Source organism: Oncorhynchus kisutch, linkage group LG10 (assembly GCF_002021735.2).
Source record: "Oncorhynchus kisutch isolate 150728-3 linkage group LG10, Okis_V2, whole genome shotgun sequence".
Taxonomy (NCBI): Eukaryota; Metazoa; Chordata; class Actinopteri; order Salmoniformes; family Salmonidae; genus Oncorhynchus; species Oncorhynchus kisutch.
This window is the reverse complement of record NC_034183.2, coordinates 37,486,265-37,511,434: the sequence shown is the minus strand read 5'-3', so window position 1 is coordinate 37,511,434 and position 25,170 is coordinate 37,486,265. Positions and strand designations below refer to the sequence as shown.

General features: G+C 43.3%; 2 protein-coding genes across 3 annotated transcripts in view; both read left to right on the top strand.

Annotated features, from left to right (window-relative positions):
* Window positions 1-12,347, top strand: part of LOC109898105 (zinc finger CCCH domain-containing protein 3) — an 85,101-nt gene extending 72,754 nt beyond the window's left edge. For both annotated transcript variants that reach the window (XM_020492906.2, XM_020492905.2), the window contains exons 10-12: window positions 3,089-3,252; window positions 3,523-3,713; window positions 11,652-12,347. In XM_020492906.2, coding sequence (XP_020348495.1) covers window positions 3,089-3,252; window positions 3,523-3,713; window positions 11,652-11,683 — 387 coding nt within the window. In that variant the 3' untranslated portion in view covers window positions 11,684-12,347. The remainder of the gene's footprint in view (window positions 1-3,088; window positions 3,253-3,522; window positions 3,714-11,651) is intronic.
* A 7,976-nt stretch (window positions 12,348-20,323) lies between these two features.
* On the top strand, window positions 20,324-24,804 carry LOC109898104 (transcription factor MafAa-like). The gene has a single exon (XM_020492903.2). The coding sequence runs from the start codon at window positions 21,463-21,465 to the stop codon at window positions 22,387-22,389; it is 927 nt and encodes a 308-aa protein (XP_020348492.1). The 5' UTR covers window positions 20,324-21,462; the 3' UTR covers window positions 22,390-24,804.
* The last annotated feature ends 366 nt before the right edge of the window (window positions 24,805-25,170 follow it).

Below are 25,170 nucleotides of genomic sequence, written 5' to 3'. Positions count from 1 at the left end.
GAGTTCCCATACACTCTCTGTTTCCACATTCACTGCTAGTACCCCTCCTGTCCTCTCTTTCCGCCTGTCTCTGTCCCTACCAATCCTATATCTGTTCATCTATTCCCTCCCTCATATAATCCTCTCAGTTGTTGTTTATGAGTGTCTGTGTAGCACATGCTTTTTCACACTGTCAGGCCTCATTTATATATAGCACAGAGAAATGAGGATATATAAAACCAAAGGGCATTCATATTTATTCTATTAGCTGAAGTGCTTAGGTCTGGTGTGTGTGTGTGTGCTCGCGTTTGTGCTTGCTAGCTGGTGGCTGTGGGAGGGATAGCAGGCAGTAATTACAGATGGAGGAAGTGCTGAGGATGGCACTATGGGGCAGGCAGGCAGACACTCCAGCAGCTCAGGAGTTAACCCTGCTTCCATCTCCATCCTCTTTTCTCGTTCCATCTTTCGCTTTGTCTCGCGCTCACTATCCCTCCCTCCCTCTCTCTTTTCTATCTGTCCCCCGTCACTACCTTCTCCCCCTTTTCTACTCTGTAGCGCCTGTCTCTCTCGTTTTATCCAATTTGGACCCTTTTGGTCCCTTTCGCCTTCTCTCATTCCCTTGATCGCCCACCTTTCTCTTGTTTCTCCATCTCCGCCACTCTTTCAACTTCCCTTCCTCTCCTTTGAACCCCGATCCACCCCCCCTTTCCGTTTCCCTCTCCTCTACCTCCCTCCCTCTTTGCCCCTGTCTTCTACCCCTCCCTCCTTCCATCCCTGTAATGGTAAATGTGCTGACTCGTCCTGGTTTGGAACGCAGTGGAGAGAGAGAGCTCTTCTAATAGACCTGAGACGTCCCAGCATTTCTTAAATCAAGTGGAAAATGATTAACTTGGTGTGGAATGAAGATGTTCTGTCCGCTTTCACTTTTTTTTTTTTTATCTTCCGTTTCTTGGCTCTCGCTCTCTTTTCCCTCTTTTCAGTGTTTTATGAAAATGAGAATGTATTTGACTGCTGGCAGTTGGCTCAGTTTTCCCTCTCCTTACGCTGGTGTAAAGGGTGCGTGTTGGTGGCAGGGAAGTCAGGCGCAGGAGAACGAACTTGGTATAAACGGAGTCGTTTAATAAATGCTGACAAAACTCCAAAAAACCAAAATGTACAAAAAAACTAAAGTGGGTACAAAAAACCTGTCGCACACCAACTCTAAATAGCACATCACATACAATCAAACAATCTCCGACAAGGACATGAGGGGAAACAGAGGGTTAAATACACCACATGTAATTGGAACCGGGTGTGAAGGAAGACGAGACACACAATGCAAATAGTCCGGGTGTTCAGGAGTCTTATGGCTTGGGGGTAAAAACCTGAGAAGCCTTTTTGTCCTAGACTTGGCACTCCGGTACCGCTTGCCATGCGGTAGTAGAGAGAACAGTCTATGACTGGGGTGGCTGGGGTCTTTGACAATTTTTAGGGCCTTACTCTGACTCTGCCTGGTGTAGAGGTCCTGGATGGCAGGCAGCTTTGCCCCAGTGATGTACAGGGCCGTACGCACTACCCTCTGAAGTATGTTGCGGTCGGAGGGCGAGCAATTGCCGTACCAGGCAGTGATGCAACCAGTCATGCTCTTGATGTTGCAGCTGTAGAACCTTTTGAGGATCTCAGGACCCATGCCAAATCTTTTTAGTTTCCTGAGGGGGAATAGGCTTTGTCGTGCCCTCTTCACGACTGTCTTGGTGTGTTTGGACCAATCTAATTTGTTGTTGATGTGGACACCAAGGAATTTGAAGCCCTCAACCTGCTCCACTACAGCCCCGTCGATGAGAATGGGGACGTGCTCGGTGCTCCTTTTCCTGTAGTCCGGACGATGTTTACGTTAGGGCATGAAAACATATAGCATTACGGTGTGACTTTGAGTGTTTTGGTTTGCCGCCTCAGAAAAGCGAGATAAGTCTAAGACCTACACTAATCTGACCCCTAGGGTGCAGGAACATGGGTGTGAGAAGGGCAGGGGGTCTGAGTTTGGGAGTTAGTGGTACTGGCTATAGTGAGGGGTTGGGGGTATAGCGGAGAGAGAGAGGGGCCTCTTCGGGGAGAGGAGAGGGGTACCCAGACTGGTTCATGGCTGAGGGGACCATGGGGTGAACTAGAGTCCAAACTGTTCCTGGAAACTCAATCTGCAGACCCCCACCCCTAACACACACGCACACCCCTTACCCCCACCCTCACTCTATTTCTGGACCAACCTGCTCCAGGCTGCCCCCCCACACACCAGATGCACACAAACACGGCTCGCACCCCATAGTGAGTATAATTAGCTTTTCTGACAGGTGGGAGGGATCGAATCTCCCTCAGAATGAAGTTACCAATTTACGCCCATATTACACTGTCACACACACTCTCACTGTCACATACACTCTCACTGTCACATACACTCTCACTGTCACATACACTCTCACTGTCACATACACTCTCACTGTCACATACACTCTCACCAGACCTTCATCTGTATACTCACTCAGGCACACGCAGTGCTCTTAAGATGACCACGTTCAAAACATTAGGAACATGACAGACTCACCAGGTGAATCCAGGTGAAAGCTTATTGATGTCACCTTTTAAATCCACTTCAATCAGTGTTGATGAAGGGGAGGAGACGGTCAGAGAAGGATTTTTAAGCCTTGAGACAATTGAAACATTGATTGTACATCTGTGTAATTCAGAGGGTCAATGGGCAAGACAAAATATTTAAGTGCCTTTGAACGGGTATGGTGGTAAGTACCAGGCACATCGGTTTGAGTGTGTCAAGAACTGCAACGCTGCTGGGTTTCAAGAATGGTCCACCACCCAAAAGACATCCAGCCAACTTCACACAGCTGTGGGAAGTATTGGAGTCAACATGGGCCAGCATCCCCGTGGAACGCTTTTAACACCTTGTAGAGTCCATGCCCCAAGGAATTGAGGTTTTTCTGAGGGCAAAGGGGGGTTTAACTCAATATTAGGAAGTAAACAACGTGTAACTAACAGAGCAGTCTCAAACTGTCTTCTTGGGTTATGTTAACCTCCTGTGTGTTTCATATAATAAGTGGTATTGGTCTGTCCTCTCCTCCAGTGTAAGAAGAAGCACACCCTGGTGTGTCAAGACTTCTCCAGTAGTGGCTCCTGTCCTCGAGGGGCCCAGTGTAAGCTCCAGCACCGTCAGAGGGCCAAACGCACCGCTCCTAACCCCAACACAGGCCCCTCTGCTGCCCCGGCCAAGAAGGCCCGCACCAAGAGGTCAAGAACAGGCCCTCTGTCAGAATAATTAAATGACAAAGTGAAATGAATTAGATAGAATTTATATATAAAAACATTTAATAAAACAGAGCAAATAGATTACATTACAAATTGAAAACAGACATTTTGGAAAATGCATAGGCAACAACCATAAAACAACACTGTAAAAACGGACATTAATTTATATTGCCAGATGTGCACAGATTATATTACATGTCAACAATGTTTTCTAATCTCCCCCTTTTCCACTTCCCCCTCTCCTCTCTTCAGGCCTAGCCTGTCAGTGGTCCTACCTGATAACCAGGCGGCAGAGGGTTCTGCTCAGGCAGATCCAGGGACACCCTCGTCTTCTTCCTCGGGTCCTCACAAGACCAAGCTCCCGTCGTTCATCTCCCTCTCTAGCTCCCCCGAAGACACAGACGCCCCGGACACGCCCCCTGCCGACGGGGCAGAGGTCACAGGTGAGAGGTCATACAGTGACCAGGAAAGTTAGTCTAGTTCTGAGTTGTGTCTTACAGAGGTCAGGAAACTGCCTCTATGGTCGCCATGTTGACTCCTATGACCTGGAGGGGTGGGCTCATCAAACAGCGCATTGGAAAATTGTGGTAATCATTGTGAGCACTGTCATTCTTCCAACTGCCCCATGTTTTTAAAACATAGCTCAGATGTCCCACTGCTAATCGAGGAAAGATGGTGAATGGATAAATAAAAAATAAAAAAAATCAAATCAAGATCCATTCAAATTATTTGTCACATGCTTCATAAACAACAGGTGTAGACTAACAGTGAAATGTTTACTTAGATGATAAGCAGTAGCAGCAGTGTGTGTGTTGAGTCCAAATATTTAGTGCAAAATAGTCAATGCAGATAGTCCGGTTAGCTATTTGGTTAACTGTTTAGTAGTCTTATGGCTCAGGGGGTAGAGCTGTTTAGGGTCCTGTTGGTTTCAGACTTGGTGTATCGGTACCACTTGCCATGCAGTAGCAGAGAAATGAAAATGTTTAGTGACTTCCTCTGATACCACATGGTATAGAGGTCCTGGATGGCAGGGAGCTCAGTCCCAGTGTTGTACTAGGCCATACGCATTACCCTCTGTAGCAGTTGCCATACCAAGCAGTGATGCAGCCAGTATATGCTCTCGATGGTGCTGCCGTATAACTTTGAGGATCTGAAGGCCCATGTCAAATCTTTTTAGCCTCCTGAGCGGTAAGAGGCGTCGTCGTGCCTTCTTCACGGCTTTTGGTGTGTGTGGAGCATGTTAATTCCTTAGTAATGTGGACACTTGAAGCGCTCAACCCGCTCCACCACAGCCCCATCAATGTGCATGGGGGCGGCCCTCCATTTCCTGTAGTTCGGGATCAGTTGCTTTGTCTTGCTAACGTTGAGGGAAACCACACCAGCTTCGTCGGTGATCAGGCCTACCACCGTTGTGTCGTCAGCAAACTTAATAATGATGTTGGAGTCGTGCGCAAACAGGGAGTACAGGAGGGGACTAAGCATGGACCCCTGAGGGCACCATTGCCATGGGGTAAATATTAGTGGATGAGGAAATAAGGTTTGGGAACGCCCTGATATTGAGGTACATAAGTACTTTTAGGAGGTTGATACTGGTTGCAGTAGAAGGTCATATTTGAGTATGATAATACTTAGCTGGAAGTGTAATAGTGCTTAGTGGGAGAGAGGTAATAATATTTAGGTTTGGGGCAAGAGGGAGGCACAGCTGGGCTCTCTGTTGACAGACTGACAGATAGAGGATTAGAAGAGGGCCTCCCTCCCCCGTCACCCTCTCTCATTCCCCCCGTCGCCCTACTCTCTCTTCTATGTCCACCTGCCTCTGCCCCTCCCTGACATAGAGGAACCCTCAATCACACACCAACACACACATTTACTCTCACTGTCCAGTCGTGAAGAAACAGACAGACACCACAAATTAACTTACCACTTCAATTCTCTTTCTATTGCCCTCCTTCTCATATGATCTTTCAGTAACGGTACATTTTAACAATGTCGACATTTTGCTTGAAAGAAATCAACAAAATCTGTTTCTACCTAATACTAAATAGTACCTTGCGGTGCCAGTACATGATTCAATAACTCCAAAAGAAAGTGTTAATACACTACTATGTTATTACCATTACACCATTCTAAGTAAATACCAGGAAGACGTCGACTGTAAATTACACCAGAACCTTTCTCTCACTTTCTCTCCATCTGTCATCCCTCTCTCCCTCACTCTGTCATCATCCCTCTCGCCATGTCTGTTTCGGTTCATATTTAGTCTCTCTTCTCCAGGAAACAACTATAACCTTTCACCTTTAGCTGCCCCTGTGTCATCTGGACATCCTGCATGCCACTCCCTTACTGCTAGCTACCATGACACGCATATATATACCTCACACACATGGAATCCCTCTTTTCCTTCATCTCGATGTATCTTTCTCCCTTTACATGGACTATGGAACTCAGTCTCTCTCCATCTATCTGCCCCCCCCCCCCTCTCTCTCTCCCCTGTGTCCCCCTCTTTCTTCTCTTCTCTCTATTCTCCTCCTTTAACCTCCCTTTATCCCAGCTTTAGTATGTCTTTAAATCCTGCAGAGGGTCTTGCCTGCATCATTGGTTATTCCTGTCTGGGTTAGCTGCTGTAGCACATGCTGACTGGGGTGTATACGTGTGAGTGTGTAGAGCCAGGGATTATATGGAACCAGGGCTCCCTTCCGGGAACACAGCAGTCAGAGCTCAGTCTATAGCTGCTGTGGTGCCCAGTGGCAGTCTCCCATGGGCACGGAAGGCTATTTTAATGTATGGGTACAGTGTTAGCAGGGTACAGAGCAGCTACCAGTCACAGCAAAAACTCAGTATATACAGACAAAGAGGAACAACGAGGCAGACCATATACAGTGCATTCGGAAAGTATTCAGACCCCTTGACTTTTTCAACATTTTGTTACATTTTAGAGTAAGGCTGTAACGTATTAAATACATTTTTTCCCTCATCAATCTACACACAATGCCCCATAATGACTAAGCGGGAACAGTTTTTTTGAAATGTTTGCAAATGGATTACAAATGAAAAACGTAAATACCTTATTTACATAAGTATTCAGACCCTTTGCTATGTGACTCGAAATTGAGCTCAGGTGCATCCTGTTTCCATTGATCATCCTTGAGATGTTTCCACAACTTGATTGGAGTCGTTAGGATCGAGGGAAAGATGAACGGAGCAAAGTACAGATAGATCCTTGATGAAAACCTGCTACAGACTGGGTAAGGTTCACCTTCCAACAGGACAACAACCCGAAGCACACAGCCAAGACAACGCAGGAGTGGCTTCAGGACAAGTCTCTGAATGTCCTTGAGTGGCCCAACCAGAGCTCAGACTTGAATCCGATAGAACATCTCTGGAGAGACCTGAAGTTCTGTGCAGCGACGCTCCCCATCCAACCTGACAGAGCTTGGAAGGATCTGCAGAGAAGAATGGGAGAAACTCCACAACTACAGGTGTACCAAGTAGGGCTGACCCCAATTAGTCGACTGGTCTATTGTTTGGTGGTTAGGTTGTTGGTCTACCGAGATTGTTTGAGTAACAAAAATATACAGTACCAGTCAAAAGTTTGCACTAATCCTTCATCCAAAAATGTTGTCTTAGACTGCATGACGGTGTGACGCAATTGCGGCGCCTCCAGAGGCACGCAGAGGCCAAATCGAGCTCCGTACCGCATCGCCATGCGCCTCCCACATTTCTTTAACAATGCGGAAGGCTCTCTAAAGGTCCGCATTGACATGATTGGCTGACGGTAGGTGGGGTTAACATCTTGTATGAACACAAACTCACCTTGACAACAGCTCCGCGAAGCATGCTGAGGCCATATCAACGTAAATGCTGCCTGGCCAACGCAGACGACAGATTGACCATGCGCTCAGATGCATTTCTCTCTCCAGATTGCGCTTTCATTTGGATTTGGATCAACTACATGACAATGATTTTGACATATGAAGATGTTGTTATAAATTCAATTAATCTGTTTCACCAAAATGTGCATATGAAAACCATAACTGTCCGCCCTCTTGAGGCATTTGTCTTATTTCATCAAACCGTAAACTTTAAGCATCAGACAGACTCAATGCATATAGTTGATTTTATTCAAACATAGGGTGTATCTACATATGGAAAAATACACGTTTAAAAATGTTGACCAATAGATTGGTCGAAAGGTCAGACGACTTTCGGTCGACCAATATTTATTTTTTGTCCTACTGCCAAGAAGACTCAAGGCTGTAATCGCTGCCTAAGGTGCTTCAACAAAGTACTGAGAATAGAGTCTGATATTCCAGTTTATACTGTTTTTGCTTTGTCATTATGGGGTATTTTGTGTAGATTGATGGGGGGGAGACTATTTAATCAATTTTAGAATAAGGCTATAACCAGTGGTGTAAAACTACATTAAAGTACTACTTAAGTTGTTTTTGGGCTATCTGTACTGTACTATTTATATTTTTTCATTTTACTGGGTGACTTTTACTTGAGTTTTCTATTAAGGTATCTTTACTTTTACTCAAGTATGACAATTGAGTACTGTTTCCACCACTGGCTGTAACGTAACAAAATGTGGAAAAAGTGATGGGGTCTGAACACTTTCCGAATGCACTGTACACACAAACACACACACTTAGGCACACAAACACACAATCCTCCTGAGACACAGCAAGTGGTCAGTTATACACACATACACACACAGACCACCTTCAACTCTGTGTCCAGTGCAGTTAAGTGTTACTAATGAGCGCTGGTTTATCCCTCAACACACACACAACCTCACACACACACACTCTCCACACCCCTGTGGCTTGTTAAGGGTGGAAAGAATCCAAACAAGTTCCTCTCCACTGGGGCTGTTGCAGTGACCGTATTACTGCCACACCAGCAGTCATGACCATAGTAAATTTCCATGTGACCATTGAGTCACGGGAATCTCCTTTCATGCACTCTGGACATGCATTGGTAGTATCCGATTCGCTAACGGCCATCAGGTCCTAATGGACTGGTACTCAGGGCTCTATTGTCCCTCTAACCACTCTGACATCAATGGAAAAGTCACATCAAACACTTATCATCAAAACAGTATCATGCTTTTAAAACTCACCTTACTTTGATGATCAATTTGAAGAAAGAAGTTACAAAGCAGTTTGAACCTGAGTGTAAAACATGGTTGTTGTGGAGGTTTCAACACAGTGAAACGGACAGCGCTTTCTAAAGGTGATGATTCATTCAAAACACCCATGTGCATTTTAGAGCTGATGCATAGGCTTATGAGCCCAAGTCTGGGAGAGAAAAAAATAAGTAATTAAAATGGATTTTGCTGTTATACAATATATAGCCTACCCCATATTACACATTGCAGAAAAACATAAAGCAAAACTGATTTAAGATGTCTTTGGTACATAATTGGTTTAGCCTATACTCCAAAATTAAACAAATTTGGGTAATTTGCTTTTGAGCGTGGACTGTATTAGTATGTATACTGGATGGACTGGTTACCTTATGCTACGGTCCAAAAGTTCTATCCACGAGTCTGGGAGGGAACGTACTGTATAGCCAGCCCGAGGCGATGCTGCCGGTTCATTGATTGTGCAGGGCAGCTTACAGTGAATTTGTATTTGATTTTGAATAGCCTAGTAATAGGGATTCTTTTTATATTTTCATAACGCGAAAACATGTTACTATCGATGTTCCCGAACAGATATCACTTAGTTTCCCAAGTTAAGCACTGAGTAGATGCAGGAATAGGGTTGAAGAGCCCATGGCATACAGAGTGTGGGCGGGATATCACCTGCCGTGCAGCGAGAGCATGCTCCTCAAACAGTGGTTGATGTGTGGAGTGAAATAAGTGTTTCTTCTATTGATTTCTCAGCTGCTCATATTAAGCACAACTCCGCTATCAAACTGAAGTTGTGTATCCGGCATCATTGATCAACGAACTAGCGGGAAAGAGTGAGGCCTCCATTTGCTGTTTGACTGCGTACACATTAATTACATTTTTTGCCCATGCCCCTGTTCCTGCCCATTTGGTAATGGGCCACTGAATCAAAACTAATTTCACATATTTGTAAAGACGAGATTAAATTGAGAAAGTCTGATGGGTAAAAATATGATCCCTTGATGGGAGGACGGCTGTGCAGCCTGAGGCGAGGAACAAAGCGCAAGCTTTTTTTCTGACTTTCTCAAATCATCAATTAGCCTATAGTCACATCATGCAGCCCATACCGTGCATTCGGACCTCTTGACTTTTTCCACATTTTGTTACGTTATTCTAAAGTTGATTATATATTTTTTCCCCTCATCAATCTACACACAATAACCCAAAATGACAAAGCTAAAACAGTTTTTTTTAAAAATCTAATTTATGAGAAAGGTGGAAGGTGAACCTCTGCCCCAGGCTGAGGTCCTGAGCGCTCTAGAGCAGGTTTGAATCAAGAATTGCCGTAATTTGCTCTGTTCAACTTTCCCTCGATCCTAACTAGTCTCCCAGTCCCTGCCGCTGAAAAACATCCCAACAGCATGATGCTGCCACAACCATGCTTCACCGTTTCCTCCACATGTGACGCTTGGCATTCAGGCCAAAGAGTTAAATCTTAGTTTCCTCAGACCAGAGAATCTTGTTTCTCATGGTCTGAGAGTCCTTTAGGTGCCTTTTGGCTAACTCCAAGTGGGCTGTCAAGTGCCTTTTACTGAGGAGTGGCTTCCGTCTGGCCACTCTACCATAAAGGTCTGATTGGTAGAGTGCTGTAGAGATGGTTGTCCTTCTGGACGGTTATCCCATCTCCAGAGAGGAACTCTGGAGCTCTGTCAGAGTGACCATCGTGTTCTTGGGGACTTCCCTGACCAAGGCCCTTCTCCCCCGATTTCTCAGTTTGGCTGGGCGGCCAGCTCTTGGAAGAGTCTTGGTGGTTCCAAAATTCTTCTATTTAAGAATGATGGAGGCCACTGTTCTTGGGGACCTTCAATGCTGCAGAAATGTTTTGGTACCCTTCCACAGATCTCTGCCTCGAAGAAATCCTGTCTCGGAGCTCTATGGACGATTCCTTCGACCTTATGGCTTAGTTTTTTCTCTGACATTCACTGTCAACTGTGGGACCTTATATTAACTGGTGTGTACCTTTCCAAATCATGTCCAATCAATTGAATTTACCACATGTGGACATCACCCAAGTTGTAGAAACGTCACAAGGATGATCAATGGAAACAGGATGCACCTAATCTCATTTTCAAGTCTCGTAGCAAAGAGTCTGAATACTTATGTAAATAAGGTATTTCAGTTTTTTATTTTCAATACATTTGCACACAAAAAAATCTGAAAACCTGTTTTCACTTTGTCATGATGGGGTTTTGTGTGTGGAGGAGAATTTTTTTTTAAATATCCGTTTGAGAATACGCCTGTAACGTAACAAAGTGGAAAAAGTCAAGGGGTCTGAATACTTTCCGAATGCACTGTATATGTTTTGATTTCTAAGATATTCTAAGGTTCGTATCATTCACTACTAAAGCTGCCAAATCACTCTAAATCTTGTGTAGAAGACCTGTTTCAAATGATCACTTTCATGCTCAACATAGCCATTTCATATGCGCACTTGCTCCAGATTGGTAAGAATATCCTTTCTATTTTATTCACCTCGGTTCAATGATATTCTTCTTACTATAAAATCATATAATATAAAATAATGGCATGGGACTTAGGCATACTGTATATTGTCAGCTAACTCAACAAGCCAACTGCTTATGGCAGGCGCATATGCACAGATAACATACAGTAGGCCAACTCATATTCTGTTTTTCATTTTCTTCATAACATTTTTCTTTAGAACTGACTCAAATAAATTATGGATTTATTGTGATTGTGTATATTGAATTGATTTATTACACGTTTTTTAAATGTAGATTCCAAAGGCACACATCAGCAGCTTGTATGTGTGGAGGCCTGGAGATGCTACACTTTATGTTAATTAACGGTTAATTACCGGCAGTCTTTTGCATGGCAATAACCGGCTGACAACATTTCATGACCGCCACAGCCCTGCTCTCCACTTTACATAAATTAACCCAATAGCTATGCATCACTGCCGGAGTGCGCACACGCATGCACACATACCCCTGTTCTCCCATTCATTCAGTTCCCAGTTTGCTCATCAGCGGAGATGCCATCACTCAGTCTTTCAATAGGACAGAGAGCCCTGCGTTTCACCCATTCACATCCTCAGGCACACCGTCACACACGCACACACAGTCTGTGATTTTGTGCACCCCTGTGGTTGTAGAGCGATCTCTCTGCTGTCTGACATGTTAGTTTTGTTGGTCTCTTTAATCTCAATCTGTTTCTGTTGTGCCTGTCTGTCTGTCTTCCATAGAGAGAATACTGCAGATCAAGCCTCGACTCTAGAACTACAGGAACTAGAATGGATACTGCCTGAACACCAAATGAGCTTTGAAAATACTACAGAGACGTATGTATTGAATGCTTACGGAAGCTCTGATGTTTCTCAGTCCCATATCTGTATCTGCTCTCAACCATACTCAGGGTCTTTAATGTAGCTAAAAGTTTGCTTTATGGACTCATACATTTCATACAGCAATGATGTTTGTAATGCAGATTGAATTGATATTTGAACATGTTTAGTTTTTTTTGTAAATTGGAGCTTGATGAATTTCTAATAAAAATGTATGTTATTACTGTACATGCCTTTTGTTGGACTTTGTTTTGCTCTTGGGTCGGGGGTAGTGGTGGTGGTGGGGGGGGGGGGGGTGCTAGCCTCTGATTGTCTGCTCTAAGACCCATGTATTCTGAGAAAAGGGCACCCTTCTGATAAAATAACTATTACCCACCAACCTCTCTCCCTCCTACATTCTCTCATCTTCCATCCCTCTCCAAGATCGGTCTCTTCTCCTAGATCGTGCTCGGTCTCTCTCACGCCATCTCTTTGTGTCATATAATTAGTGTGTAGGGAGATGGAGGGTGGCACAGAGAGGATGTTGGGATGTGTAATCCATCCATTACCTGCCTACCGAGCCCAGAGCAGTCCCTGATAATAAAACTATTACTACGCCCCTTTGTGTGTGTGTGTGTGTGTGTGTGTGTATATATGTGTACAGCTCCTGATATTTAGACCATTAATACGCTATTTAACCGAGGCGTCGTCACAGTGACAAATTACTGTTGCGTCGCCCTGGGGAGCATGTTCACACAGCAGAGCTTACCACGGCAACACAGAGCATTAATACACGCTAAGGAGCTCACACACACAATGTAGACCAAGGTTATTGTAGTAGCTAAACTAAAACTGAAACAAATACGAAAACGAATTATGAAAAAACTATTTAATAAACTGAAATAAAATCATTTACAAAACTAAAACTATACTGAAACTATTATATTTGACTCCAAAACAAACAAAAATTCAATAAAAACCATTTTGAATTATGTTCAGTTAGTTTTCTTCCTAAACTTTGGGTAGAAATCTAATGGAGGTTTCAATGTGGTTTTCAAACTTTTGGGGGGTTCAAACTCCTGAATCTGGTGGGCAAATGATGTTAGGAGATGTTTCCAATAGGTCTAGCTTGTGCATCACTATCACTAGCTAAACCGGGGAAAAACGGCTAGGTAGCTAACTTGGTTATTCTTACAAGCATAAAAGGCATTTGATTGGTGTAAACCACAATGCATCAGTGGTGTGAACATGGAGAAACACCAGTCTCAGCACTATTCCCTTTAAATCCAAGTAATATTGAGATTGGCTTAATAATTGAAATGTAACCTATGACCTGACCCATCACCTTATGTATAACTGCCCCACAATGCAAGAAGTGACTCCCCCCCCAAAAGAAAAACACTATACAGCAATATTTACTATGTATCTTACAGGATGAATGTGCAACAAGCTCTCACTGCAGAATCCGTTTGTCCACAAACGTCACATTTCAAAGGTCATTCATTCCGAATGATTAAGGTTTGGGATAGGGTTCAAGCAAAACAATCTATATTACAGATGAGTCAGATGAGTGTGTGTGGTCGCCTCTGAACGGTTAAAGTAACTGCCCAGTGTTTCCAGATTTCTATTAAATATGCTTACAATATAAATGTTTTTCCTTCCAATTAGTTTTTATTAAGTATGCTAAAAAACTGCTTTTCTGAGTTGGAATGGTGTGGATTTATACCGGTATTACGCAAGTAGACCGCTGATTGGCCAGCTCATCCTCCTCAGTGAGATGACATGTTCTATGAGGAAATTGCAAGCATTTTTTAAATGGTCTGTTTGAGATAGAAGTTTGAGGTGGATTTTTTTTAAAGTGTTTTTTCTCCAAATATATGCTTTGGTCACAAATGCGAGTATATGACTAGTCAACTCATAACCAAATGATGTTGTTAACAGAATATGAACTCTTCAAAGTAAGGTTTGAGGTTTGTGATAGGGTTAAAACAAAAAACAGTGCCTAGAACTGGGATTGAGCTCGCGACCCTCGAAGCCGGAGCTCACGACCCCCGGAGCCGGAGCTTATGGCTTACAACCATCCAGCATCCCCGTCCACACGCTGTAGAAAACTGTAAGTCTACTTGGTGGTTATAGCACTCGCCCTTTCCCCTAGTGGCCGGTTTTGTAATAATCTCCCGACGTCCTGCTTACCTGGACAGATGTCGAATTTCCCAGTGGATCTTGAGCGACCAAGCTGGAATGAGGACAGGATTGGATGATTAGGAAACAACGACTACCCTTTCTTTCACTGCCTTTTTTTGTTCAATATACCTTTATGCAGAAAGTGCACACCAGTTCTGCCCACTGTAACAATCAATGTGCCCGTGAGTGCATGTGACTGATCCACCTGATTCTCTATGTGATCTATTGACAGTGGAGAGAGAGAGAGAGAGCTCGACATGATTGTAACACAAGACAAAATTCACAAATTCTACACTACAATGTGGTCATGTCTTAAAGATGCAATATGCAGAAATCGCTCCGCGATTTCCTGGTTGCTAAAATTGTACAGTAGCATTTGGTGGACCGGAAGAGCAAATTGGTACAATTTAAGGCCATGTGGCAATCAATAATGCAGGCACTAGGGATGGGAGCGTGAGGGTCTGTGCAGATAAGATGTCGTCGTTGTTTGTGTGCATCTGGTGTGGATTTTTTATTTATTTTTATGACAAATCAAATATTTTTTAAAGAACAGGAGCACACACCCCGAACCCCACGAGGGTTTGATTTCTAAAAGATGTGTCCTGAGATTTGGTCTAAAGTCCTAAATGAATCAGGAATGAGCAAGGTCAACTATACCATAAGGACCCTTTATTCATGTCCTCATGGTCTGTAAAGTTTAAACAAATCAAAATATTTGTTATATTTAAAATTCTTCAAAAGTAGCCACCCTTTGCCTTGATGACAGCTTTGCACACTCTTGGCATTCTCTCAACCAGCTTCATGAGGTAGTCACTTGGAATGCACTTCAATTAACAGGTGTGCCTTGTTACAAGTTAATTTGTGGATTTTTTTTTTTCCTTCTTAGTGGGTTTGAGCCAATCAGTTAGGGGGGGTGATATACAGAAGATATCCCTATTTTGTAAAAGACCAAGTCCATATTATGGCAAGAACACCTCAAATAACCAAAGAGAAACGCCAGTCCATAATTATCTTTAGATAGTCAATGCGGAAAATGTAAAGAACTGTAAAAGTTTCTTCAAGTGCAGTCACAAAAACTATCAAGCTCTATGATGAAATTGGCTCTCATGAAGTCCGCCACAGGAAGTGAATACCCAGAGTTACCTCTTCTGAAGAGGATAAGTTCATTAGAGTTACCAGCCTCAGAAATTCAAGTAACAGACACATCTCAACATCATCATGGTCAAATTGGTGCAAAGAAACCACTACTAAAGGACACCAATAAGAAGAAGAGACTTGCTTGGGCCAAGAAACATGAGCAATGGACATTAGACCGGTGGAAATCTGTCCTTTGGTCTGATGAGTCCAAATTTGATATTTTTGGTTCCAACCGCCGTGTCTGTGAGACGCAGAGTAGGTGAACGGATGATCTCCGCATTGTGTGGTTCCCACCGTGAAGCATAGAAAATCAGGTGTGATGGTGTGGGGGTGTTTTGCTGGTGACACTGTCAGTGATTTATTTAGAATTCAAGACACACTTACCCAGCATGGCTACCACAGCATTCTGCAGTGATACACCATCCCATCTGGTTTGGGCTTAGTGTGACTATCATTTGTTTTTCAACAGGACAATGACCCAAAATACACCTCCAGGCTTTGTAAGGGCTATTTGACCTTGGGGAGTGATGGAGTGCTGCATCAGATGACCTGGCCTCCACAATCACCCGACCTCAACCCAATTGAGATGGTTTGGGATGAGTTGGACCACAGAGTGAAGGAAAAGCAGCCAACAAGTGCTCAGCATATGCGGAAACTCATTCAAGATGGTTGGAAAAGCATTCCTCATTAAGCTGGTTGAGAGAATGCCAAGCGTGTGCAAAGCTGTCATCAAGGCAAAGGGTGGCTACTTTGATGTCTTCACTATTATTCAAAATATATGTTTGTCAACTCAATTCCATCAGAGTGCTGAAAGATCTGATTAGAGTGGTTCTTTTTTTAATGGGATTTTTCAAATTAATAATTTTCCATATTTTACAAATGTTTGTATTTAACTCATTTTTAGAGGCAAAAATATGTTTGTTTTAAGTATCTGTTGTCAACTCCGTCAGAGGCTTGTCAATATTTGTGCAACATATTTTTACATTTACATTTTGGTCATTTCCAGGCGCTCTTATCCAGAGTAGTGTGAGCATACATGTTCATATTTCATACATACAATTGCTCAACAATTTAAGTATTTGCTGTGCAAGATCTAAGGGATAATGTTTGCTTTATAAATGTTGTTTTATGTTCTAAATCTAGAAAAACATACCAAAATGCTAATGGAATTAGCTCTGGAGCATATAATAGTGCTATAAAATATTCATATATATATATATATTTCTACTACACATTTAAAAATCTAAAGTTAGAATTAAACAATCAAGGTTTTTAAACACTTGTTGGACAATAATTGTACAAATGAAATGCCTTTTATGGTGACTGAAGGAGTTTACATAAATCCAACTAGTTGCATTTTATGAAGACATTTTGGGGGGTTTTGTGTGATAGCTGATACTTTGGTCTATCAAGCATATAGATTAAGACAAATATCTGGGGGGGAAAAAAAGTTTCGATTGTCCGGTCTTTCAAGAATTCTTGAGCTCTAAAACAGGAACATTTTCTCTCGGCCTCATGGCAAAATGTGTAATAAACTGTGTGGTTCGAGACCTGAATGCTGATTTGGCTGGAAGCCACGGTGTATCAGACCAGAGGTATTACGGAACGTATTTGATCAAATGTTACTGTTCTAATTACGTTGGTAACCAGTTTATATGATCAATAAGGCACCTGGGGGGGTATGTAGCCAATATAACAAGGCTAAGGGAAGTATCCAGGCACTCTGCATTGCATCGTGCATAAGAACAGCCATGGTATATTGGCCATATAACACACCTCGTGCCTTATTGCTTAAAAATAGCATGAGATTAGCTATTAAACTACACCTTTTTTTTCTGTGGCCCATGGCAACAAAAAGGTTTGAGAGGGGGGCTTGCGGGCCATTTTGCGCTACGCCACTGTCGAAGACCGGGAGCTATCACTCTTCCATCCTCCCTTCTTGTTTCCCTACTCCCTCTTGCTGAAGATGTAAGTGCCTTAGACAGGTGTCTGCTGCTGCTTGTCTCAAACCCTCAACACAGGCTGCTGAGCTCGGCAAAGCCTAATTAAGATCAATATTTGAATGTTTTGTAAAAGCGCACAAGAAAAGGGATAGGAGAGGTGTGTGTGTGTGTGTGTTCTCCGCAGTAGCATAAAAAAATACAAACTTATTATAAACAGAGTGGCTATTCCATTAATAAAGATCACAGTTTCTTTGTGAGAAATGATTCATTAGCTCTCTCTCCTCACTCGTCCAACTATTTTCTTTCCTTCTGTCATTACCTCTTTCCCTACATTATCTTCATGTCTCATAGATTCAAGATGTGCAAGTATTGGATAAAGTAAACTGACTTTTTCACTGACTCAATGTAAGCTTTGGCAAACGCCTAACAACATGTAGGCAGGTATGTAGGGTTTTCTGTCAAATCTCCATTTAACATGTTGCCTCTTTCTGTTGACCTTCTATTGGCTTCATAAAGTGTGTATGTGTGTCCCTCTAGAAATTGAAACTGATTCCTTAAGACCAGCATTTAAGATGGCCACAAAAACTCTCTGATAACCCCCCCCCCACACACATACACACACACACACACACACAGACCAAGGAGTAGACTTTGGAAAGAAGAGGGTTAACTTCGCCCAAAGCTTGTGCTTGTGCCCACCCTGCTCAAATAATCTCCCACTCGCTATGTGGATCTCCCGCGTGCTGATGTCCATTTTTGCTTAAATCGGTAAGAACTGCACCAGCAGCGAACACCCAATATGCAAAGACACAAAGGAATCCCTGACTTCTTCTAAATGTATGTCTCAAGGCCTCGGCCACACACACTTCCCTCTCACAATGAATGGACCAAATGGCAGATCTTCTTAAATGTGGCATTTCAATGCGGACTGCTTAGCTTGGCGTTTGGGGTCCGGCTCCTGCTTATTTGATAAAACCCCAACCCCCGTTATGATGACTTAGTGCACCTTAAACTTCAAATACCTTGATATTTCTGTCCCGTTTTCATCTTACAGTCCTACTTTTCTTTTCATCTTAGCCAGCAGATTTGAGCCAGGAAGAGAGAATGCGTCCCAACTGGCACCCTATTCCCTACCTAGTGCACTACATTTGATCAGAGCCCTATTGGCCATGGTCAAAGGTGGTGCACTACATTCGGGATAAGATGCCATTTGGGAGGCAACTAGTGTATTTCACATCTGTAGTGTTGGACAGGAAGTTGAGCTCAGCGCAGTGTCAGGACGCACACAGTGTATTTCACAGCTGTAGTGTTGGACAGGAAGTTGAGCTCAGCGCAGTCAGGTGCAGGTTTTATGGTGGCTATTGGCTACTCTTCTGCCCTACTCATCTCATATTATACCTGACTAAGTTAACTTACTGCTTGCCCTCCACCTTTTTTTCCATCTCAATATCACTAGACCACACGAGTCTGGGGGCCTCGGGGCCATGTAGGTTAATTTGACAATGCACTACCATTACGCTTTGCCCCTTAACCATTTAACTTAGGCTACTGACATTTTTCATCTTATCACTAGACCACACCAGTCTCTCTCTGCAGGGCCTAAATGGCTATGAAAAATGTATTCCTTTAATTTATACTAAACAAAAATAGAAATGCAACATGCAACATTTTCAAACATTTTACTATATGGAAATCTGTCCATTTAAATACATTCCGTAGGCTCTAATCTATGGATTTCACATGACTGGGAATACAGATATGCATCTGTTGGTCACAAATACCTTTTTAGAAAAAAAGGTAGCGGCATGGATCGGAAAAGATTATCTGGTGTGGCCACCATTTGCCACAATTATCATGCTGAAACAAGGGGTTATGGTGTCGGATGAACAGCACGACAATGGGCCTCAGGATCTCGTCACGGTTGCTCGGCATTTAAATTGCCATCGAAAAAAAATGCAATTGAGTTCTTTGTCCGTAGTTTATGCCTGCCCATACCATAACCCCACTGCCACCATGGAGCACCCTGTTCACGTTTACATCAGCAAACCACTCACCCACACGACACCATACACGTGGTCTGCGGTTGTAAGGCCGGTTGGACATACCGCTAAATTCTCTAAAATTACATTGGAGGTAGCTTATGGTAGAGAAATGAACATTACATTCTCTGGCAACAGCTCTAGTGGACATTCCTGCAGTCAGCATGCCAATTGCACACTCCCTCAACTTGTGACATCGGGCATTGTGTTGTGTGACAAAATTGCACATTTTAGAGCATCCTTTTAATTGTCCCAAGCACAAGTTGCACCTGTGTAATCAGCTTTTTGATTTGCCACACCTGTCAGGTGAATGGATTCTTTTGACTAAGGAGGAACGCTCACTAACAGGGATGTAAATACATTTGTGCACACAATTTAAGACAATTTAAGAGAAATAAGCTTTTTGTGCATATGAAACAATTCTGGGGTATTTTATTTTAGCTCATGAAAAATGGGAGCAACACTTTACATGTGGCGTTTGTATTTTTTGTTCAGTGTAATATGACAAAGTACTATTCTTCCATTGTGCTTTAATTGCCCCTCGACCCAATTTGCAGAGAAAAGACACAAGTGGGCAGAATCTCAGTATTCATCCTACCCTCCCTTGAGACGCATATCACTGGTATCGACGTTCTGCTCAACCTTCTGCTTTGATTTTCTTTAGCCCGGGTGCCTCTCCAGATGAAGACGTATGTCTCCATGATGAGGGGCGTACATTGCGCGTTCCGCGCACGATGGGGAAGCACGTTCTTTCAGACCACAGCTGCATAGGACATGTGTCCTTGTATGTGGTATAATATACATCAAATAAGAAGCGTATAATCACACCTCTCCAACTTTAACATCCCACTTCATCCCAATATTATCTCATGCTTTTTTTCGATACGCTTTTCATTAGGTGTTTCATTCAGTTTTGAAGTGAAACCTGAGACAACTTTTTGTTGTATGATTTTTTTATGAGAGCGTTAACGGGACTCCCATGCTACCAGTGCTCCCATAGGGGCTTTACGGAATGGCCAAGCACCTCAAACTTAACCAGACATGTGCCTGCCTCTCTCCTCTCCGTGCAGTAGCACGATCTCGTCGCTAGAGGGGGGAGATGAACCTGTTCCCCGAGCATGAGTTCTGCGTTCCGACAGCTGCCGGCTGGTCCCAGCGCGAGATGTTGCTATAGGATAATGCAAATCCACCGCTGTCATCTTCTCCCATTGGTCCGTCACATACGAGGTGGGAGGGTCGGGCGCGTGGCGTCTTTAAAAGTGCAAATTGCCTTTCCCAGCGTCTCAGTGACACTGCGATGTTGCGCTGCACTGCAGAGCCGAAAGTCACGGCCATCTGCCGGATAGAGAGAGCCAACTGTGAAAGGAATTCATCAGCTCACACACACATATACACACACTCTCACACACAGGACGCAACGTTCCCAGAGTGAAAGGGAAAACCGTGGGGACCGGCGCATTCGTGAGTACACAGCAAACTGATAAATCTGGACTGACCATTCAGAAACGGCACCAGTTAGTCCTGTGTCCCACCACCGCTTAAGGAATATCTATTTTTAATATACATACCTATTTTTTTGCTTGTAAAGAACTCTTGAGAACTGTTTTTCTCCGAACCATTCCATTGTGGACTCCAGCAGATGCAGAAAGTGGGAGCTTTTTTATTATTATTATTTTTTATACGCATCTTTTACGCGCGCGTGTCTAGTGCACAGTGACTTTTTTCCGAGCAGTCATGCTCGTGTCTTGTGTGGAAAGTTTTATTCTGGTCATATGTAACACATGCTGCATGCTGCAGTAACTTCAGTCGCGAGCATCGCGAGCCTTCCTGCTCTCCTCCTGCAGAGAGCCTGGACTCGCTGTCCTTGCGTCAGTCGAGGCGAAGAAGAAGGATACAGGAAAATATATACCTTTTTTTAAACAGACAACAAGAGAGCAACAACTCCAGAACAGGAGATGAGAAAATAAAACCATCCCCTGTGCTGCTTTCCTTCACAACCACTGACTGAAGGACAGTAAATCAGAAGGCGCGAGTCGGTACAGAGGTGGAGGGAGTACAGGACCGGTTGGTGTCTCCAAATTTCACCAGGGGGCTCGAGTTTCAGCCAGCCCTGGGCCGTGGTATTAAAAAGTGAATTTGACCTGGGATAAATTGTCAACAAGAAAATTGGCAGAGGAGAACTGGCAGGTGTACAAGTTAATTTGCGTGCATACATATATTAACACCGGCGCCGCTATACATAGTAGTTGTTTTAAGGACTAGCAGTTTAATACGAAGTACCCCCTCATCTATACAACCTTACAACTCCACGCACCGGGCACACAGACGTCCTCTTCGAATCGAAGAAGCAATCTGCATCCGCGAGGGCTGCCCAGTGTCCTGCCCGGTGTTGGTTTGGCTGTGAGGGCGGGAGTCGTCGCATGGACTGACATGGCCACCGACCTCGCCATGAGCGCAGAGCTGCCCAATAGCCCACTGGCCATCGAGTACGTAAACGACTTCGACCTAATGAAGTTCGAAGTAAAGAAGGAACCTCCAGAGGCTGACCGTTACTGCCACCGCCTCCCCCCGGGATCCCTCTCCTCCACCCCGATTAGCACGCCCTGCTCCTCCGTGCCTTCCTCGCCCAGTTTCTGCGCCCCCAGCCCCGGTGGCCAGTCGAGCCAAAACCTGGCCAACGGCGTCAACAGCAACAACAGCGGCAGCAGCAACACCCAGAGCGTTGGCGGTAAGCCTCAGTTGGAGGACCTGTACTGGATCCCCAGCTACCAGCACCACATCAACCCCGAAGCCCTCAACCTGACCCCCGAGGATGCGGTGGAGGCGCTCATCGGCAACGCCCATCACCACCATCACCACCACCAGGGCTACGAGGGCTTCCGCGGCCAGCAGTATGTAGGGGAGGATCTATCCGCGACCTCGGCCGGTCACCATCACCAGGCCCACCATCACCACCACCACCACGGACACCGCCTCGAGGACCGCTTCTCGGACGAGCAGCTGGTCAGCATGACAGTGCGCGAGCTCAACCGGCAACTGAGGGGGTTCAGCAAAGAGGAGGTGATCCGCCTAAAGCAGAAGAGACGCACGCTCAAAAACCGAGGTTACGCGCAGTCCTGCCGCTACAAGCGCGTGCAGCAGAGGCACATGCTGGAGAGCGAGAAGTGCACGCTCCTGAGCCAGGTGGAACAGCTGAAGCAGGAAGTTGCGCGCTTGGCCAAAGAGCGGGACCTCTACAAGGAGAAGTACGACAAGCTGGCGAGCCGAAGCTACAACGGTTGCGGGCCGGGTAACAACAACAGAGACCCCTCCAACGGAAACCACGGGAAACTGGCCTCCACGGAATTCTTCATGTAAGAGACTTATTCGTGACATGACATTTGCCCCCTTCTTAAACGTATTTACATTTTAATTTCATTTTAAATATATTATTTATATTTTTCTTTTTGCATTTTTTGTTTACAGTTGTTCCTTTACAACATAGCATAATGCTTCATAATTAAAGAAACAAGCAAAGTAGGTGCGCACATAGGCTAAGTAGCCTATTTTATGTGCGCAGATATAATTGTTCGATAAGTCTTAAAGATGCTCTTTGAATGAACTTCAATACACCAAGACCTCTTGATCTCGACATGGGATCACAAACTGTCAAATCAATAGACTGATTCTTATTTTATGATGCAAAAGATCTCAGAGAAACCCCGATTAACATTTGGAGTCTTGCGAATCAAACTTGGCAAAGTAGACCTACTGAACAGAAAAAAACCAAACTGAAATCCCTGTTTTTCTCAGACAATAAATCCCTACTTGTTTGTTTTGATTCTTTATATGGCGTCTTAAAAGAGAGCCTTGAGCATCTTGAAGCTGGTGGGACTCAAGGAAGAGAACCCGGTATTTATTTTATCATTGGGACTGAATTGAAATCAAAGTGATCCAACCACGGAAAAAGCAATACACCTTTGCAGATCCTGCAAGCCCCGTTGATGTACCGGACTGTGATGATGGAGGGGACTCCCTGATATAGCCTTCCATCCCCGTTAACGGAAAGGGAACATTTGAATATTGCAAGTCTAGTTCCATCCATTTTAGCAACCCTGCATGCAGGACATGTATGGTACGGTAACCCAAACCTCCAGTCATCTAACACGAAAGCATGGCCCATGGTTCTTTCCTCCTGTCTTGGTACTTTCCTCTCCTCCTCTCTCCTCCTTCTCTTCCTAGATTAAGGCCAAGGACGCGTCTTAACCGATATTTTCAATCGATTTTTCTATTGTTTTAAAACAAAACAAAAACTAAACAAAAATAAATGATCAACTGGGCCAGATATTAGACTTTATTTATTCCCAAGTGTACATATGTGTAGAGAACAGTTTTTGTGTTATTTAGTTACCTTACTTTTCAAAGCTTTTGTTGCTCGATGATGATTCAGAACGTCTTAATACAATGTTACAGCATGCAAATAGTCTATGATATCCTCTTACTTCTACTGGACATGTAGGCCCATATGATGTAAACGAGAAGCCTAACTGCACTAAGATAAGAAACATTTTGGGGTAACATTTTGTTGTTATGGCGTATTGATAGTTATGGTAATAAGGTGGATATAGAAATTCGATGGGAGGTGATTTACATAATAGCTACAAATATAAGGATGGCATTCGCTGCTAAAACTCTATGCACCAACTTAACTAAACTCTTAATTCATGGATTTTTAAAAATTGTATAATAATAATAATAATAATAGAAGTGATCTGGCGGCTTGTGAATACTAATTAATTAAGTCCGCAGTACGGTGTCTTATAGCTCAATATATCTTCTGTCTGATCTGATGTGTAGAGAGATGGCTACAGAGGATGCTTGTTTTTTGGCATTCAAATTAGAATATTTTGAGCTGAGGGTATGGTGCCGACTTAGACTAACGAAAAAAATCCTTACTGTCATCAAGAAATCCCTGGATCGTGTGTTACCTGCTGCCTAGATATATGATGTGCAATATTGTGCAGAAGTTCTGAACCACTTTGTCAATGCCAGTTGTTTGTGCAAGGCTGATAGCGACCTGTGTAGGAATACAGCCAGGTTGACACGACAAGGATAATTATGAGAGGTGTTTGCAAGTCGAATCATAATTAAGTGGAATAGAGGTGTTGTTTTTTTTATCTCCCAATATGCTGCACAGAAGAAGATAATTAATTATCTTGGATAATTGCATAGATTTTAAGTGAACTTCATTGTGGTGCAAATGCAAATCGTCTTAACTTAACGAAATAACTTATTTTGGTACTTTGTCTGATCTTAAACATTTTACAAAAATATGTCCTATTTTAGTGAAAAGTTATTATTGATTGATTATCAATCAATTCATTCATCACTCAATCAGAAAATAAAGCGGAGAGATGTGTCATTGGCCTCAGAGATTTATCCTGTGTTTTTGGTGCTAAAATTATTTAGAATTTTTAGAAATCCAACCTGAAACAGGCCTAAACACCAGCATCATGGCAAGATGGTGAAGTATATTCTGCACGGTGCTGTCGATGCCGCGTTCCCGTGAAAGTCGGAACTAGGAAACTCTGAAATATCCGACTTCCGAGTTTCCTAGATCCGACTAGTATGTGAACGCTATATCTTTAGGCTATATATGATTTCTATATATTTATTCGAGAAACGTTTAAATGTCCCAAGTGTGAATAAGTCAAAACAAAGACATGTTTCAAAATGGAATGTTGTTGAGAATCTTGTTTTCAAAATGTTTAATAAAAAATTCTGTCCAAAATCTGTTCATCCTTCCCCATGTCTTTCGTTTAAATGTGCCTTCAAGCATTGAACAGTTAGGCTCCGCCGAAAATATAAATGTTTACTCAATACACACAAAAGGTTAAAACATCTACAGTAGCCTTATAAGAAAATAAATAGCATTTTTTTTATAGGCCTATTAATTATTTCGAAAATAATTGTGCAAATTAAACACCTCTCGCCTGAAGCGCTCGCCTGTTTGCAATAGTAAAGACCTGGATTGCCTTTAGGGAACGAATATCTCACATGTTCAATTAAATTACAGATGTTCTAATTTTGAGAATATCCAGTTAAACACCAGCGGATGTTTTAGCTATAACCGAGCAATTCAAGAATCGTATATATATA